This window comes from Punica granatum, chromosome 2 (genome assembly GCF_007655135.1).
Source record: "Punica granatum isolate Tunisia-2019 chromosome 2, ASM765513v2, whole genome shotgun sequence".
Lineage (NCBI taxonomy): Eukaryota > Viridiplantae > Streptophyta > Magnoliopsida > Myrtales > Lythraceae > Punica > Punica granatum.
The window spans coordinates 2,029,320-2,048,383 of NC_045128.1; the positions used below are offsets into that span (position 1 = coordinate 2,029,320).

General features: G+C 38.2%; 3 protein-coding genes across 3 annotated transcripts; all 3 read left to right on the top strand.

Moving 5' to 3' along the window:
* The first annotated feature begins 5,298 nt into the window (after nt 1-5,298).
* Nucleotides 5,299-7,248, top strand: LOC116194974 (photosystem I assembly factor PSA3, chloroplastic). The gene is made up of 3 exons (XM_031523912.1): nt 5,299-5,743; nt 6,071-6,235; nt 6,657-7,248. Exons 1-3 carry the CDS (start codon nt 5,345-5,347, stop codon nt 6,972-6,974), a joined length of 882 nt encoding a protein of 293 aa, XP_031379772.1. The 5' UTR covers nt 5,299-5,344; the 3' UTR covers nt 6,975-7,248.
* Nucleotides 7,249-7,622: 374 nt separating this feature from the next.
* Nucleotides 7,623-12,188, top strand: LOC116194972 (protein farnesyltransferase subunit beta). Its single transcript, XM_031523910.1, has 14 exons — nt 7,623-7,818; nt 7,931-8,017; nt 8,209-8,314; nt 8,490-8,525; nt 9,000-9,082; nt 9,174-9,227; nt 9,789-9,840; nt 10,421-10,485; nt 10,676-10,732; nt 10,879-10,951; nt 11,114-11,200; nt 11,282-11,468; nt 11,572-11,699; nt 11,836-12,188. Exons 1-14 carry the CDS (start codon nt 7,703-7,705, stop codon nt 12,070-12,072), a joined length of 1,368 nt encoding a protein of 455 aa, XP_031379770.1. The 5' UTR covers nt 7,623-7,702; the 3' UTR covers nt 12,073-12,188.
* A 374-nt stretch (nt 12,189-12,562) lies between these two features.
* Nucleotides 12,563-15,416, top strand: LOC116194973 (CASP-like protein 4A3). Its single transcript, XM_031523911.1, has 3 exons — nt 12,563-13,527; nt 13,845-13,980; nt 14,930-15,416. Exons 1-3 carry the CDS (start codon nt 12,653-12,655, stop codon nt 15,122-15,124), a joined length of 1,206 nt encoding a protein of 401 aa, XP_031379771.1. The 5' UTR covers nt 12,563-12,652; the 3' UTR covers nt 15,125-15,416.
* The last annotated feature ends 3,648 nt before the right edge of the window (nt 15,417-19,064 follow it).

The window sequence follows — 19,064 nt, forward strand, 5'->3', positions numbered from 1 at the left end:
AAAGGCACGCATGTCGTTAATCCAAACTAAAAAACTATAGATTAGATTGATAATGAGATTTGTTGTGCCTATATTTTCTTTTTTCCATTATTATACCTCTTTGGCACTCCTTATATAAAAAATAAAAAGGGGGGGGGGGGGGGGGGGGGGGGGGGGGGGAAAGGGCCATATCAACCAAAAAAATTGAAAAGGGCATACGATAATAAAATGCACACTCAATGGATAAGTCATCTGAGGAAGGCAAAGCCCATTAAACATACGCTTATAGATTATTCTCTCGTCGCATGCATACAGATCAAATTACGTGGAACCATAAGTGAGGCGAAAGGCCCAAATTTGAGCAAATGAGAGATACAGAAAAAGCCCTCAACTTTGGCTGCTCGAAGATTTGGTTCGTCAGTGATGCTCTCTTAATAGTAATCCCTAGAACATCCCCTGGGAAATTAGGAATATCGATCTAGATATTTCAGACTTCCTTTCTTATTTTTCAGATTGGCGATATAGTTGAGTCCCCGAACTTTGAACCCTCAAGCACATGATCTATCCCTCTTCGGTAATAGATAAATTTTTGTTTCACTTTCAGTGTTTGAGGGTCTCCTCTGTGTTGCCGATTAATAAATATTAATGATGTGTAATCAGAAAAAAAAAAAAACAAACAAAAAAAAGATACAGAAAAGCCATGTCTTGCCCTAAAATAAATGTTCGTAGGGTCATTTTAGTTGCATGCATGCGTCCCTTCAATTTAGTACGTACTGCCCCTGGTATGTACTCCTTTCGTGTACAAAATGTGCTTTCAAAAACAAATAATGTCGCAACATTGGTGAGTTGCGTTAACCAAATTTTTCTTCAGAAAAGTAAATCCTTGTCGTTCATGTTTGCTTTTTTAGGCATATTGTACGAGATTATTCTTTCATTAATTATTACATCATCGACCTGTATTATCTCATGTATGTTAGAATCAATCTCTAACCGCGTCAACAGGGGACATCAGGCACACAGATACACAAAAGCAAAAAGTAACATTTTTTTTCGCGAATATGCTCTTTTAAAATAGGAAAAAAAAGACAAAAAGACAAAACTTCTATTGTGATTTGGGATTGAGACAAATCGCATCATGTTCTTTTATTTATGACAATTAGCCGTCTGTGGTTTGTTCTGTCAGGCATAGGGGATTACGGCGTTAATTTTTTTTTTCATTTTCAGTTCTCAATTTTAACACTTTAATCACTTTGATTATAAATTTTTTTCTTTTATCATTTAGATCATAAACTTTTCATTTTGTTTCATTTTAGTCTAACAAAGGAAATTCATAAGGGAATCAGGGTCGGGGTCGCCAATCGGCGACCTCGATGGAGTGGTCGTGGTCATCGATTGGCGGCCATGACCACGAATCGACCGGGGTCCTTCGAGTTGGAGTCCCAGGTCCATTCGAGGTTGGGCCCACCAATCGGCGACCTTGACACCTCCACCGAGGTCGTTGGTGCCCATAGAGGTTGCCAGCGACCAAGGTGGAGGGGTCGAGGTAGCCGATTGGGGGCCCCGATCCCGATTCCCTTTCGATTTCTTTTGTTGAACTAAAATGAAATAAAATGAAAAGTTTATGATAGGAATGATAAAAAAAATTATAATCAAAATGAAAATGTTAACCCCTATATCTGACAGAGCAAACCACGTGTGGCTAATTGTCCCAAATAAAAGGACATGGTGCGATTTGTCCCAACTCCAAATTACAATGGGGTTTTTGTCTTTTTTCCCTTTAAAATATTATGCCATTAAATCCTTTAACAATATATAATTAATGGTTGAGGTTTTTATGCTAATATTCTTTTTCTAACATATACGCTTCAGGTGGCAAAAAAAAAAAGGCTTCAGGAGCGAGGCTTTTAGGAGAAATTATTAGGTGGTGTTAGTCCGCCAAGTCATCAATGAATTAAGTTGTTAATTGATTGACATGTGTACCACTTGTCCTACCAAATATTTTTAAAAAACCCACATTTTCGCTCTTTTCAAGATTGGGCTAATTCCTCTGCCACTTCCTTTTCCCTGCTCTCCTCCTCACAAATTCCCGACTCCTCTCTCTCGCTGGCGACTTCACGTTTGACCTATGCAATCTCCCTCTCGCCAGTTTCTCTCTCCTTTCTTTCTTCTTTTTCCTCAGTCCGCGCCTGTCCCTTATCCATATATCAATAACAATTTTATTCGACAAAATAAAGGTTTCGAGTTCGACCCATCATCTAACCAAGATAGAGGAAGCAGTGTTAGGATTTGGGACTTTGAGGGAAAATGACCGGCTTAGCTCAGGGAGGAGAGACGATCTTCATTCCTTGCGAAGTGCGTGCACCTGAAGTCATCCCAAACCCTTGACCCTCGAGCTTTGAATCAATCCTCAACGAAAAACTTCGATCTTTACACTTTATAATGTTTTGTATCTTATTCATAAAATTTGCTGAAATTCCGATAATCTCGTGTGACCTACGGCACCATTTTAGAGTTTGATGTTTGATTTATCATTTCGTTTCCTTTTGTTGCCATCGGCCAGATGGAGACTGGAAGGGAGGAGCCGAGGACATGGCTCTATGGAGGAGGAGAGCAGGGAAAAAGGACAGAGACTGAGAGGAGGAGAATAGGGATAATCGAATTTGGGCAAAATTTGAAAAGAACAAAAATTGGGGCTTTTTTGAAATATTTGGCGAGATCAGATATACACGTGTTAGCAAGCTAATAATTTAGTTCATTGATGATGCGATGAACTGAGTTCAACTAATAATTTCTCCACTTTTAGTTTGATGTATAAGATGGTTTCCTTGTAAGTATCTTTTTTTTTTTGTGATGATCAATGAAATTAACCACTTATCTTTTAAAAAAAAAATCATGGAGGACAGGGCCTAGCTTGTTCCATAAAATTCGGCTATTTTATCATAACTTTTTATTTTGTTAAATTTTTTTTCTCGTTTTAGTTACCGAATTTTTTTTCTTCTTTTATTATGATTCCCTTCCCTCGTAAAATATTTTATTGTAATAAGATTGAGATTCTTCAAAATTTCATTGTGCTCGCGTGGGGACGGAGGCAATGTTCGCTCCATTCCTCAAAATATATAGATGACCAAACTAACCATTACAATGTTTGATACATAAACATCCAACATCCACCAAAAACAGACACACATGATCAGTATATAGTGGAATATTCATTTTGGAGTTCCTCTTGGAGGGCAACCTTAGGACTGGAGGGAGGTACGGACTGGAAAACATTCTCTATTCTTATGTTGCGTTTGGTTTCGTAATAGAATTTTAAAATTACATTTTGATTTTGAAAAAGAGTGATATAAATGGGGTCCACCCTTTGACTTTGTATGAGTTATGTTGTTTTGTTGTGAAAAAAAGTGGTATAAATGAGACCCACTCTTTGACTTTGTATGAGTTATTTTGTTTTGTAGTGGGTAGAGTTAAGTTAGAATTGTGATTCTAAAATAGTATTATGAAACCAAACAGGGCCTTAAGCCTTCGATTAGCGTCTTCGTTAATTGTCTAAACATGAATACCTATGAGTAAACAATATATCTTAATAAATAAAGCATGATTGAAATGATTACATTAAGTTAGTGTTTTTTGAAATGAGTTCTCGTGGTTGTAATCAAAGCTAGCTAGCTAGCTAGAGAGTGATCTCGATCAGATATATGTTCGTTAGCCAAAACTTGATTATAATATATGGACAAGTTCGGTATATTCAAGAAGAGGGACCCCTCCTTAACCTTTCAGATGCACGTAAGATCTGACAAATTGACTGATATGAACATAAAGAACGAGCCACTGATTATATTTAGCCAGAGAGCCCGAAGTCAAATACAAACAAGAATTAAATGGCTATATATATATATATATATATATTGTAAAGAACTTGGAGATATATATTAGGAACGATTCGGCGACTACCAATAATCATTCCGTCAGCAAAATTTTTGGTAACGGAATCTTTCGTGGACCAGCTCGACAGTTCTTTCTATTTTATATTAATTAATCGGATGTTATATAATTGGATGATATATATAGCGTGTTGAATAATCTTAATCTTCTGAAAATTCAAAAAGTTAAACACAAAAAACATATATATATATATAGCTCATCAATTAATCTCCTCCTTGTTCCTTTACAATTTAGTATATAGTATATAAACAAAAAGAAAAAGACCAATCGAGGTTTAAACAAATCCACTGGAAGGTAAGCAAATGCATTCATGCCGATCAAACTTGTAACAAATATAAAATTGTACTGTACTTCGTAATTTCTGTGTTCAATCCAGTTGAGGATGGGTTCGTGCCTCGTATGACCACTGTCCGTTGCCTTGCATTTCTTTGTGCTCGATCTGATCGATTAAGAATGGTATCGCTCTCCTTCAACTCTCAATCAATCTAGAATGGTTTGAAATAAAGATCGCCTTCTTCACAGATTAATTTTATGAAATTAAGTAGACGTTGTTATTATTTATTTTTCTTGAATTACTTTTAATAATATCATTATTAGCCTCACAAAAGTTAAATTAAGTTAACCTCTAAGAGAAATGATTAGTCATTTTTATAATATTTGAAATATGAGTGGGAAAAAGACAATTGAGAATGAAAATTGTTTTGAATATGATTACTAATCTTTCTCTCAAAAGTTAGGAATTTTGTATTTTTTTGAGTTTTATTATTACTATGTTATAAATTGAATTGATAATTGATGTCATGAATATGAAATATTTTACATGAAAGATTTGATTATGAACTTACATGGTTATGAAATTTATTGTATTAAAATTTATAGAGTATAAAAATAACTTTTCTTTATATTAACACAAACTATAAATCGATATTAATATATTTTTAATAACTAGCACTTATAGAAATAATAAAATATATAAATCGACAATATTTTTTATACTTTCTATTTTTTTAATATTCGTTTCATTGACATTTATATTTTTCTTACATAGATTACTGTCTTGAAAGATGAAAATAGAAAAATGATCAAAAGATATTGTATAAAAATTAAAAAGGAAAAATAGAAAGTGGATTATAATAGAAAAAAAGAACCAAAATTTCCTAATTAAAACTGTACTTTTTTCTATAAATATATGGGACATACTTACGAGTATATCAAATTTCCCTGATAAACTAATTTAACAATTAGTTTATTTTGGGGCCCAATTTTTTTTTTCGAAATAACCAATTGTATTTTTTAATAAAAAAAATGCTCTTATGCTAATAATTGTTTTTTTATAAATAAAATAGAGAGGAAGTATAAAATGAGAGGCCAGTGTTTTCTCTGACGAGATTAACTTCCCCACTGAGCTCAGAACTCAGCAATGGTGGCTGCTGTGACATCTTCTTGCCCGATCAAGTCGCCACCTTTCACCTCCACAACCCATCTCTGCAACCTTCTCTGCAAACCCATTTCACCCTCTGCTCTCTTCCTCAAGACTGCGTTTTGTAGACCCACCAGGACCAGCCCTGCTTCAAGCCCTAGCAGCAATGGGGCACTCTCCATCAGAGCCTACATGGAGAGCTCCGGCTCCATCTCGAGCTTCGCTAGCAAGGTCATCGGGTCTCTCCCCGTGATCGGGCTCCTGGCCAGGATCGTCAGCGACGAGGGCGGAGTTGGCGGGGATGTCATCGATTTCGCCGAGTTTAGGAGGAGGGTTGGCAAGAAGTCCACAGTCAATGATTCCAGGGCTTTCTATGAGTTCCAAGATCGACGGGGTCGGGTAGGAACATCGATGGACCTTCTCCCTGATTTCGATTTCAATGGGAAATGCTTTAGTTCTGAATTTTGATCTTGTTGCTACCTTCAAGTTGCATTTTTGTGAAGAATGAAGTGGCTGGTACTGGAATGGTGGCTGTGTTATGCATTTGTGATGATATTACATGTGACTGGGACCTAAAGTTTGGTTTTTTCCGGTTAGAATTGTTTGTTTCGTGGAGGGTTTTACTATTTGTTTTCACGTCTCAGTATAACTTTAGTGCGTGGATTGAGGAAAACAATTATGGAAAACTGACTCAACTATAACTGTTCGATTTATTTGTTGTTGTAGGCAGGGGATCCTTTGTATGTTCTGCTTTGCTGTTGGCTAGCTGCTGTTGGGGCGGGTCTTCTCAAATCTGAGGAAATCTTGGAAGGTGTTGCAAGGCTTCGGATCTCGAATGATATAGAGTTTGAAGAGCAGAACTTCATTGCCCTGATGAATGAGGCCAGAGAGGTCAGTTCAGCTCTTCTGCATATCTCTCTGATGTCCATTTCACAAGATCATGCAGTAGGAACTGCGATTCATTTGTGATGAAGAGATTAAAAGACTTGCACTGTTGTTCTTTTCCAAGTTCAAGTCGTGGTTGATGATCAAAAAGGCTTCTTTTCGGAATTATAAGTTTTGTCAGATAAGAATTGAGCCGGAGCTTCAAAATTTACTAGTGTTAGATCAAACTTCCGAAATGTATTTTAGGAAAGTTTTGTATGGGATACAATGCAGCTTCTATTTTGGTCATTTTCCTCTTTTCTCCTCTTAAAATTGTTTATCCGAGCCAAGCAGAAATCTTTGTTTTCTCCTGGATAAGTACCGAAGCAGAAACTTTTGCCTACCTTTCAGCTCTACTGACTAATATTACACGACCTTTGAAATGCAGAGAAGGGCAAAGCTCAATGTCAAAGCCCCGAGCATCCCCATGGAGGTTCGGGTAGAGAAGGCCCTTGAGGCCATTTACGTGTGCTGTTTCGGGGAAGACTTGATAGAGGACGAAGATGAAAAGCTATTGCAGATAATGCTGAGTGCTGTTTTCCCATCGGTGAAGCAATCACAGATAGAAACTATGATCAAGGACAAGGTAAGGCGGGTCGCTGAGGGAGATGAAGAAAATTTGCCAAAGCCGAAGCCCTTATCGAAAGAAGCGGTGCAACTCCAGATGAAGGACCTTCAATTTCTCAGACAGAACAGGGAGACATAAGTCAAGAGTTATTGTTAGACTCACTTCTTTTGTTGATGGTGAACCGTGTGATAATTCCTTGTCACAGACTGAGGAATCATGAGAAATACCAAACTTTCCGATTTTTGGAACGCGGGGAGTTGGAGAGAAAACATGCTAGAGAGAATCAGTTGGTGTTTTCTCAACACTTCATGGAATTCTTAAACAAGTGGATTTGAAGGAGTTCCTGTAGATACTCATGTTATACAATCTTCAGTACCAAGTCCATATCAAGCTAGTCGATTTGATATCTTAATACTAAACATTCTATCCTAATCGAAACAACGCTATAATTTGTTCAAAAAGATACCGGTATGTGTTTCCTCAAATGCTTGTCAACCTAGACGCATCTTTTATTTGGTGACGGACAGAATGTGTGGACCTCCATGCATTAAGGGATGGGGCCTCGATGGCCAGTGGGAGAAAGGCACCTCCTCCTCATCCTAGGCCTAGAGGTCGATCCCACGAGCCCTCACGACGGCACCTACCTTGGGGGATGACACTTTAGTTTCTGACAGTTCAGGGGGAAAAATTACGAGTTTTATAGTTGTGGGATGAAAGTTTAAAGTACAAAAAGTTTAGGGATCTAATTGAATATATCCGAAAGTAGCTGGGAAAGGTAAGCGAAGTCGCGCTGGATTCTATTTCACCCCGAGCTTCAGCTCAGAGCAACTCCGGGGAGATTTGAAGCTTTCAGCAGAGGGCCATCAATGGAGTCTTCTTCGAGCTCGACGGTAACGCAGCGCGAGCAGCTTATGGTGGAGCAGCGAGTGTTTCAGATCTACCGCCTCCTCGCCGAGATGCCTCGCAGCTCTCAATCCTTCATGTAAGCTGTCCTCTTCTCTCCTCGGCTTTCTACTCCATTATCGGCCCTCTGGGGGCAGTCCCACTTCGGTTGTTGTTATCTTGATTGCTCCTTTCGGTTTTGATTCGAGCAGGTTGGAGGTACAGCGCGACAGCCACATCGAGTACTTGACCAACGGGCTCAGGGGACTGAGCCCCTCCTTCTGCGTTCTCGATGCCAAGTACTCAATCTTGCTCTAAAGCTGGAAACTTTCTGCTCGTTTGTATCCTATGAAGTTTGATTCTTACAGGAGAATGGAAAGCTTCATTGTTTGTTTGATCTTTATACCCGTTTGCTTGCTCAAGGCAGGCCATTTATGGCTTTGCATAGCTAACCCGTTTATTTGTGTCCTGAAAATGCTGTGTGTGGTAGTCGGCCCTGGCTTTGCTACTGGATTCTACATTCACTTGCTCTGCTGGAGGGATCCATTGATGACGAGCTTGAAAATAATGCAATCGACTTTCTTTGTCGCTGTCAGGTGCCAAAATCTACGTTACTTTTCCAAATATGAATTTTCTAATGCATTTCATTCTGCCTGTTTGATGGATAATTCAATCAAATTGGTTTAAGTCCAGAAATATAGTTCTACAGGATTCTTCCCACTTATACGTATCTTGTTACTAAAGTTTATTTTTCTTTTTCCTTGATTGCAGGACCCAAGTGGGGGATATGCCGGTGGCCCTGGACAGGCAAGTTACTGCTTCAATTTTTTCTGAGTAGTTGTTCTTTCGTTGCCGAAAACCGCTAGCATTTCGAGTGCTTTTAGCATTTGCGCCCATATATCTTTATCCTTCATATTTACCAATCAAAGAAGTAAAATTTGTGCTTTTCCTCCTTCATGTTTGTATGCCACGTGTGCCTTGCACTGAAGGGACAAATCATTTTGTAGTTTCTCAGTGTAATCTTCCTCCTTTTCTCCTCCCTTCGTCCTGTGGTTCAGCTTCTTTTCAATTAGTGTTGCCTATTAGCTATCTGATTAAACCTATAATGTGTAATACGGAGCATCCTTGTGACATTTCTTCGGCGCAGGTTACTTGGTTATCTTGCTTTATTCTCTTTAATCGTGTTAAATGATGATTGCTTCATGTTGCTATATATGTTCCCTGTTAAATTATGCAGTATTGTTCATTATAATGCCAATATCATTGTGATCTTTGTCTCAGATGCCTCATCTTGCAACAACTTATGCTGCAGTTAATTCTCTAATTTCCTTGGGTGGTCATAGAGCTCTCTCTTCAATACATAGGTGCTCATTCAAAGTTTTTAGATATAATTCACCTGAACCTCCACTATTATTTCTGATAGCGCTTAACATATTTGTCATGATTTTTCCTCAGAGATAGCATCTATGCGTTTTTGAGACAGATGAAGCAACCAAATGGAGGCTTCAGGTATCCATCTGATTAATTTTAGTATACTTTCCATGAAAATGCAACCTTTATCATATCAATAATAGCAGTAATATTGGTTTATGATGAAGCTCTCTCTCTATACCTGTCTGTTTCTGTCTTTAAAGAACATATGGGACCCAAAAGTTTGACTAGTTGGCCAATATTTGGATGGTTGATTGTTCTTTGATTGCTAATCAGCGAATTGAGAAGTTCTTGGCAGCTTCTATCTGCTTTACATATAAAGGAACACCTATGAAGTATGAAAGATATGAACTTCATTTCTATATAATTTGATTACTAAATGGTGTGTTGTACTTTTGAGCTAGCATGTTAATTTTCTTCCCTATTTTTGCCATTTTTAAGCATAGTTTGTGTTACCATGTGTAACTTCTTGTTAAGTCATTGCAAGATATGGAACTGGCCTCTATGTCACCAAGGAAAAAAATGAACTGGTTTGGCCTGTTACCAACATGAATATTGCCTTCCTTAATCTGTGACATGGAAACAAGTTTGAAGATGCTCCTGCCATATACTTGTGACGGTAAAACAGATTTTTTTCAGGATGCATGACGGTGGAGAAGTTGACGTTCGTGCTTGCTATACTGCTATTTCTGTAAGTCCACCCCTCCCTCTGTTTGGATAGATAACAATTAATTACTCACGTTTTAGATAATATATTTGCTGATGACTTCATTTTAAAAATGCTTGGCTTTCAGTCCAATCAAATGAAGTTTGTAGAAACTAGTGGGAGGAAGTCCCCTGGGGATGTTGCAGGAAAGGGTGCTAGTTTTAATATTAGAAGATATACTTTGTCTGCATTTTCTGTTCGTGCATCTGGCATTTAGCCTTAAACAGATAGCAAATTCATTTCTTAGTTGGATGCTCTGCCCAAAAAGCTTTACTTATAAAGCTGGACTTAGAAGTCTTAGCCTTGATCTGTAGCTGATAGATTGAAGACTATCTAACAATTCCTCTTCTGGTGTCATTTGCCACAGTGGGTCATATCCTTCCTTTATGTATCATATGCATTAGATGTTTAGCTTTTATTTATTTATCATTTGCCATGTTATGGGATCTGATTTTGCTTTGGAATGTTTATTCTGCCAACACATTAACTTTTTCCAGTTTTTGTTAAAAAGCCTCGCTTTACAGCTTATTTTTTGCCTCGTGAACATTCTATTCTTGCTCGCCAGGTAGCCAGCATTCTGAATATTTTGGATGATAGACTGGTTGAATATGTTGGAGATTACATACTGAGGTCAGTTTAATTTGTTGGCACTTAATCAATGTATGAGTTCAATATACGCTATAATCAACGTATGAGTTCAATAAACGCTATATTCAATTTCAAGTGATGTTATCCATTGTGTTGTTTTTTGTGTTGTCTTATGTGACTCGCAATGGTAATAGATGGAATTAATTCGCTTGTCTTTGACATTTCTGTGCAGTTGTCAGACTCATGAAGGTGGCATTGCTGGGGAACCAGGATCTGAAGCTCATGGTGGGTATGTGTCCACATTTTTTCAGTTTGGTTGGCATCCATTTGTTCATGACAACAGTATGGTGATGCTACTTCTCTTAATTTCTATGTCCCTTTACAATTTTTTTTTTAATCAAGCCTTTGACAAATTTTACCATATGGGCTTTACAGGTATACCTATTGTGGTTTTGCTACCATGATTTTGATCAATGAAGTTGATTGCTTAAACGTGGCTGCATTAATGGTAAGTTATCCTTTCCTCTGCATTATATAGAGTTGGATCTTTCATTTGTTGCTCACACCTTGAAGAACTTTAATGTAGTTCCTACTGTTGTTTTCCTAGACCTCAACTTTTTGCTAGCTCCTGTTTTGTGGTCGCTCTAACTTAAACTCATCTGTGCATCAGGATTGGGTGGTATTTCGACAAGGGGTGGAGTGTGGTTTTCAAGGAAGAATAAACAAACTGGTTGATGGTTGCTACTCCTTCTGGCAGGTAATTTCCATATTATTGCTAGTTCTAATTTAATTTTTCTTTGTTTCTTTTATGGATGTAACGCAACGGGATATCTTTCAGGGCGGTGTGTGCGCATTGCTGCAAAGATCTTATCCAATCATCAATGGTCTGGATTCATCAGAATCGGAAGAAGATTCCGATGCAGGTAGTCTGTCTTCTGCTACCTCTGATGTTTGTGAAGGTGAACATGCTGTGGAGGGCACACTGCCACAAGCAGATGCTGAGACTTGTCAGCATACCTGGGAAGGTATGTAACCTGGAAATTATCGCAGGATTTTCTTAAAGGCCCTATTGATTCATCATTCATTCATGTGAGTTATTCCTAAATTGCGGTGCTGCTCTTTCACCAGGTTTTGTGAATACGTTGGCTCCGGTAAACCTCAATGATATTGGTGATAAATTTCTGGAGCGAAATGCAAAGATGGGTCCTCCTTTTAACAGCGTAGCATTGCAGCAATACATTCTGTTATGCTCTCAGGTACTTTATCATTAGAGGTATTACGATCATTACTTGCAAGTTCCGAGCATCAATTTCTTATAAGCAGGAAAGTCGGTGATAAGTCAGTCCAGCCTGCAAGTTGATCACGTTCTGAAGTTATGAGGTTCAATTGCAGTTGCAGGAAGGCGGATTTCGAGACAAACCTGGGAAGGCCCGGGACTTTTACCACACGTGCTACTGCTTGAGCGGGCTCTCGGCGTGCCAGTATAGCTGGTCAGAGGATCTCGATTTTCCACCTGCTCCTCAGGCTGTATTAGGCCCGTATTCTAACCTCTTAGAGCCCATCCACCCCTTGTACAATGTTGTGCTAAGAAGGTACCACGAAGCACGCGAGTTCTTCGCAAGTGCGTAGGCAGATCCCAGTCATGAGTTCGGATTCATTATATGCGTTGCATAGACATATCCATGTACAGTGAATTCATCGAAACTTCCATTGGGATGTATTATCAGTTTTTACTCTTCCCCGTCTCTTTTAGCATTCGCGATAAAATTGGCCACTCCAGTACGACTGATGGCGATGGGTGCTGGTTGGACCTTAATCATATTCGCCCTTGCTCTCTCGATACGTTGTCTGATGCGGGAGGCGACATAGCTACTAATTGATTCGAATGATCCGTTCGTAGCATCGTTCCGATTAGCTCGAAGAGATGTGGACTCAGTCTGAATCTTGATATGTAATCTATCGAGCGTGTAAGATAACAAATACGAAACAGCTCTTCGTAAATTATAGAAGGATCATTGCAATACTGAACTGTGACATGTCATGTCAAGTGGACTGAAGCTGACGTTTCCGTTTCACGTAAAAATAATAATTTAAAAGTAAATAAATAAAAGAAGCCACTCTCATTTCTTCTTCTCCTTCGGTCACTTTGGTTTTCGCCATTCTTCAACCTCGCGAGGAACCTCTGCTCCATCTCTCCCTCAACCAGAAAATGGAAGCTCGACCTCAGCCAGAGGAAGCACGAGAAGAAGAAGAAGAAGAAGAAGAAGACGAAGGGAAGCAGCAAAAAGAAGGGAAGCAGAAAATGGAAGAAGCTATGCCTCAGCAGGAAACGCAAGAACTAGTGAAGGGGAAAGAGCACATGGAAGAAGAAGAAGAAGAAGAAGAAGAAGATGTGAAGCACACTATTTCTGCTACTACTGCAGCATCTCCACCTCCCACTGTGGCCTCTCCTCCGCCTTCTTCCTCTTCCAACCACCTGCCCAACATCCACAACGACGACGATGACAGCGACTCCCCGCCCCACCCAATTGACTCCCCAACGAGCTCCTCCCTCTCCTCTGGTCACAGCTCCATCAGCCGCCTGTCCCTGTCCTCCCCCACAAGAGATCGAGCCCTGGTTGCTATCACGCCGGCCGAGAGGGCCCCCAGCAAGCCCCCCTCACCCTCACCCTCACCCTCCCCCTCCTCCTCTCCTCCTGCGCCAGCGGTGCCGCCGGTGGTGGTGTCGGTTAAGCGGTCGGTGAGGGATGGCCCTCCACCGGCTGCGGCGGTGTTGGAGAAGGTGGATCAGGTGGCGGGGGACGGGCCTGCAGTGAGGCAGTGGGGTGAGGAGCCCCCTACCACCAACGTGGCTGGTGAAGTCGGAGGTGGAGGCGGAGGAGCAGTTGGAGGAGGAGGGGGGAGGAGGCCGAGGCCGGACCTGTCGATACTGAGGAGGGTGAGGCGGGAAAGCATGGTGAGGAGGGTGCAGCTAGTGGCTCGGGTCTGCGGATGTCTGTTCTGCTTGGTGGCGTTCTCGGTGATGGCGGCCGATAAGGACCAGGGCTGGGCCGTCGATTCCTTCTACCGATACAAAGAATTCAGGTCCTGATCCTTGAATTTCAATTGAATTGAATCAAGTCGAATTGCATCAAGCTACTGTGGTCTAAATTTAGCTGTTTTGTCTGGTTAAGATCAATAGTAATCTGCCGAAGTAGCATTCTTTCATGAGCTAGAAGTGGAGGAGTAGATAGTCGAATAGCTGACCCTATACCGGGCAAATCCGGGATAAAAGTATAGTCCTTTTCCATTCTTGATGCCAGGATTAGTCGCTTCATTCGCTTTTCAATGGTTCGATTTAATTGCTCATTCTTGCTCGGATACAAGGGCAGGACTTGATATCCTGGATAATGATGTTGCAGGTTCTGTTTGGCGGTGAATGCCATTGGCTTTGTGTATTCGGGACTGCAAGCGTATGACTTGGCCTACTTCTCGGCCACGGGAAAGCACCTCACTCAGAATCGCCTCAGGCCCTACTTGGACTTCTCTCTTGATCAGGCGAGTGCTCTTCTAGATTCGAAGCTCAATGTCATTTGAAATTACAGTAGTTCAGATTAAACCGAACTTCAGATTGGTTCTCTACCTTGGATTCTGTGGGTGAAGACATTGTTTATCTGAACCCTGTTTGATCATGGGTGAACCGATTAGTTTTTTGTTGGTAAATTGGTTGAAAGTTACTACCTAATGATCTTAGGGCCCATCTTCTTTCTTTGTCCTTTCACTGCTAGTTTGATGCTTACCTGTTCATCTTTTGGGTTCATGACCTTTTAGGGATGGTGCAATTGGATCTCTGATTTGTGGAGTTTGGTAACGCTTAGTAAAAAAAAGTCCTACTCTGTGGAGTGGAACCCATCAGATGATTAGGTGTTATCTGCTCTATACTGGATGAAGCCCGGATTTGAATGTTTGCACTCTGTGAGATCTCTTTCTTAGGGTGGGATTGGCTCGAGTGGAACATACTAAAGTTCGACTTTTTGATGGATGGATTGTTTGGTTATATCGATCAGGACACTTTTTATTGCCGCTGGACCTTTTTATCTATGGCTACCTTTTAATCTTTCTTTCCACGATGATCATTCCATGGCTCCACCTTTGCCCCTGGAATCTGTTCCCTTTCTTTTTGCTATGATTTAAACCAAGGAAATTGCCTGCTTTCTAAAGCATAGAATAGAATCTCATCTACTGGTACAGCCAACTTTTGAGGGTCCCGACGTTATCGAATGTGCCCCTGCAAGCTCCATTAATCCCCTAAAAGAGCCAACTAGCTCACATAATTTTTCTTTCCTGCTTGCGATGATTTTGATGAGATTAATAACATCGTTTGGATCATTCCTGGCGTTATTGTTTTCTACCATTTGCATTGTCGTCCATGTCTTTTTAACTTCAGTTCTGTTACGTTTGATCCAAAAGATTAATGAGATTGGCCATTGTTTTGTTGGGATGTCAGGTACTGAGTTACCTTCTGATATCGGCGACATCATCTGCTGCAACCCGAGTCGAAAACTGGCAGATGAATTGGGGCAAAGACAAGTTCCCTCAGATGGCCACTGCCTCCGTGGCTTTCACTGTTCTCGCGTTCCTCTCCTTTGCCCTCAGTTCGGTTATCTCCTTCTACTCGCTCTGTACACTAAGGGGCTCATAGTTCAAATCATCGACAGGATCTTTTGAGTCTGCATATACGTGAAGTCATGCACAAGGTTGTAGTCATATCATAGTTCGGAAACGCTAAAGTCGAAGATGATGGTTTCTAATTTGTTTAGCTTTTTACATGTTTACGCATGGTCGGGTCAAATGTCCCATGGTGATTTTATATAAACCATTGGAATCATACAACCAACAAAAGCGTTTTTGAGGGCGCTCATTGTTCGTAATCTGACTTCCAACTACGAATCTGTATCCACCACTTGAATATGAATTTATCGGAAGTTGAACTATCCCAGTTTCTCTAATTGATGATTTTTCGGTTGGTATGCAAGCGGTATGAAATGAGACGTCTCGAAATCGAATTGTACTCATCGAATTCATCTTATCTAAAGTTAGCCTTATGAAAGTCAAGTAAAATCTCTCATTGAAGTCGAAGTTTATTCAAAATCACAAAACTATATATATGAACACGTAATAGAGAATGATATACCATCGAATACTTTTTTAACAACTTCAACTACTTTCCTAAAACTTAGATTGACAATTGAGATTACGTACACGAAATATTTTATATGAATTATTTGCCCTTTTATCATGTTGTCGCCCATCAAAATTTTAGGGTTTTTAGGGTTTAGGTTTTTAAGAACTTATAGATTTTTATCAAAATTGACCACTGCATTATAGATTTTTAAGAACTTTTGTAGATTATAATTTCAACAAATAGTTTCCTAACAAAATAGGGATTAATAATATACGTGATACTTTGTACACGATATTGTTGGATATAATCCCTTAGCAAATAATTGCCCCCCATAAGATTGTGAATATAATATTTGCAAATATTGCACAAGATATATTTTGACATAACCATACGATAGTGGAGTTTTACATGCTTGCTTACAAGAATTATACTTACGTATAGCATTACTTGCTACTCAAGAATTATACTTATGTTAGCAGTGCTTGCTCCTCAAGAATTATACTTATGTATAGCATTACTGAGGGGTGGATTGTTACTCCTTTATGTATGGGCTGGATCTTGGATTGGGCTTACCATGAGGGAATATTATGTTAGTGGGTCGAAAGCTTTCTTATGGACAACAATGGGAATGGGCTGAGGCCCAACCCCCTCAGCTAAGTTCATCTTCAGTCTCCATTGACAAAGTTATGTATCGGTTTATATGACTTGGCAAGGTGCAATCTTGGCTTGTATTGTACCTGATCAAGGATTTTTATCAGTAATTGAGAAGCTTATGATCGATCACCAGCAACCTTTTGCATTCTCAACGAGTATGCTCCTACAAAGAGAACATTAAAAAAGTGGAGAAGGCGTGCCTTAGAACCCAAGCAAACTCTACTGCTCGCAGTGGAACCGGTTGTTTTATATGCATGCCAAGTGATAATCGTCCGTTCCGTTATTATATAGATTTCATATTCCATTACATAGTCCGTTGGCCCCTACATAGCTGCTCTCCTGTAATGCTCCCTTTGGCTTGTGTTCCGAGATTTTCATTACCGTGGTTAAACCGTACAGTGGGTTGATCGATATGTCCGGTACACGGTTTTATCTAATCTCACATTTGACGCTGCTCGGGAGGGGAGGTAGTTGTGTGATTCTAATAATCATGCAGGTATTCGTATATCTTTAAATATCATGATGTATGGAATACATTGCATATAACTTCCCAAAAATTAGCTGTATCGGCCATGCACACACGACATGTATATCACCATATTCAGCATTGCATGCTCTGTACCATGACGCTTGACTCATTAGATATGCCTAATACAGAACTTCAACGACCAACGATCCTCTAAAGATTACTACTTGATAAAACTTTTGTCATCCGACAATATTGTCGTCGTCTGTTGGGGAAATCTTGCACATGAAGCCGGAAGATAAAGATCTATCTTGTAGAATTACTTTCTCGAGAATATGAAGTAATGAAAGGTTAAAACTAAAAATCGGTCTGGAAATGTTGGAAAATATAAAATAAGATTTGGGTCGAATAAAAATTACCGAACCGATGTGTGGAATGTGACCGAAACCACGCAGGAACATGTTGAATCACCAACTTTCTTGATCGTGGGCTGAAGTGTAATCACAGACCAGAAAACACCATCCCGGCCGATATCTACAACACAAATATCGGGTTACAAAACATCTCCAAGAATTTCTCGGGAATTCTTGCACTCACTTTATAATGACGAGAAGTGGACTTTTTTTACTCACCAAGGGAGAGCCATTTTCATTCCCTATTTGTAAAGTATGAGCGATGAAAATCTACCTGAGTAGAGATCATTTTCAAATATATGATGCAATGAATGATAAAAACTAATAAGTAAATGGTTTGAAAAAAAAAGAAGAAGAGAAGTTATATATCTAAATTGAGTAAATCGGTTGAGATGAAATATGATATTAACTGTGAGGCAAAGAAAAGGTATCAGAAAAAAATGAAAAGTCACAAAAGATAAGAATATTTTTGAAAAAAAAAAGAGTTGAAAAACGGTCACATGAGAGCCGCACTTATATATATATATATATATATATCAGTATAAACTTACTAAAAATAAAATGAAAACTAACAAAAAAAATTTGGGTGCATGGAAAATTATAAAAAGACATGGGTCTCTATAGGAAAAAAAAACACAATATATGTATCGGACCTGTTATAATTCTTCGTATAATAGTTTTAAGCTCATTACCCCACAATATTTTGTACACAATATAAATAAATATATAATCTATTACTCGATAGTTTGTCTCGTAACATCATGAATATAATATGCACAAGATGTTATGTCCATGATATTCTTGAATATGATTAATTATTAAATAATTGTCTTATAAGATTGTGAATATGTAGTTGGACAATTATATGATCCAGTTGTAAATATTAAATTATATCATATACTTATATAGTTATACATGAAATATTTCACTATTCTATAACAATAGCAGGGCGGTATATTTAATAAACTTTTTTTTATGTGATATAAATTATTAACATCGGATTTATATCCTTATAGAAATTATAGTCGTCCTCGAAGCACAATATATAATCTATCTGAAAATTGACCACACAAATAATTTAATGGATTTAGATTAAAAAATGATAATTTTAGGTTGATGAAGATTAAATCATTTTTTTTGCCCATTTTTTTTCAAAATTTCTGATCTAGATTAGGAGATGTCCTAATTCCAGTTGGTCTGATAATTAAAAATCCCCGGTACAGGCCGTATCTGCCTGTTACCCGTATGTGTATATATTGATAACTATATCTATTTATACATATACATATATATACACCTTTATCATATATGTATATATATATATATATATAAATCTATATATCCGTATATATACATGAAAGCAAAATATGATAGATCCGACTTGAGGGCATCAAAACTCTCGGATTCTAAATGAAAATTTCTCATTCTTTTTTCTTTTTAAATTTTTTTAATAATTTTAAATAAAAGATGTTTTTTTTTAAAAAAATTTAAAATATATTTTATGCTCCAAATAAAACTGAATATTTTTAAAATTTTCAAATAAGATACTATTATATACATAATATTCAATAAATCACAATTTTTTTTATATTTCTATAAATCACATTCTACCATGTGCAACAAAGAGCTTCACAACTAAATTATTGAAAAATTCTTGGATTTTAAAGTTTTTTAGTATTATAAATTATTACAAATTGTGGGATCGATTATTCATTTTTAAATTAATATATTTCATGTACTTGTATTTCAAAGGATCTGTTATTTAATAAATAAATCATGTAAGATTATATTTACTTTTTAAATAACAAATTAGATCATATTTATTTTTTATAGATATAAATCTTTTTTTTGAAAAAAATAAATTAGATCATTTTTTAAAAAAATATTCTTTATGATACATAATAAATAGGAAGTACTGCTCTTA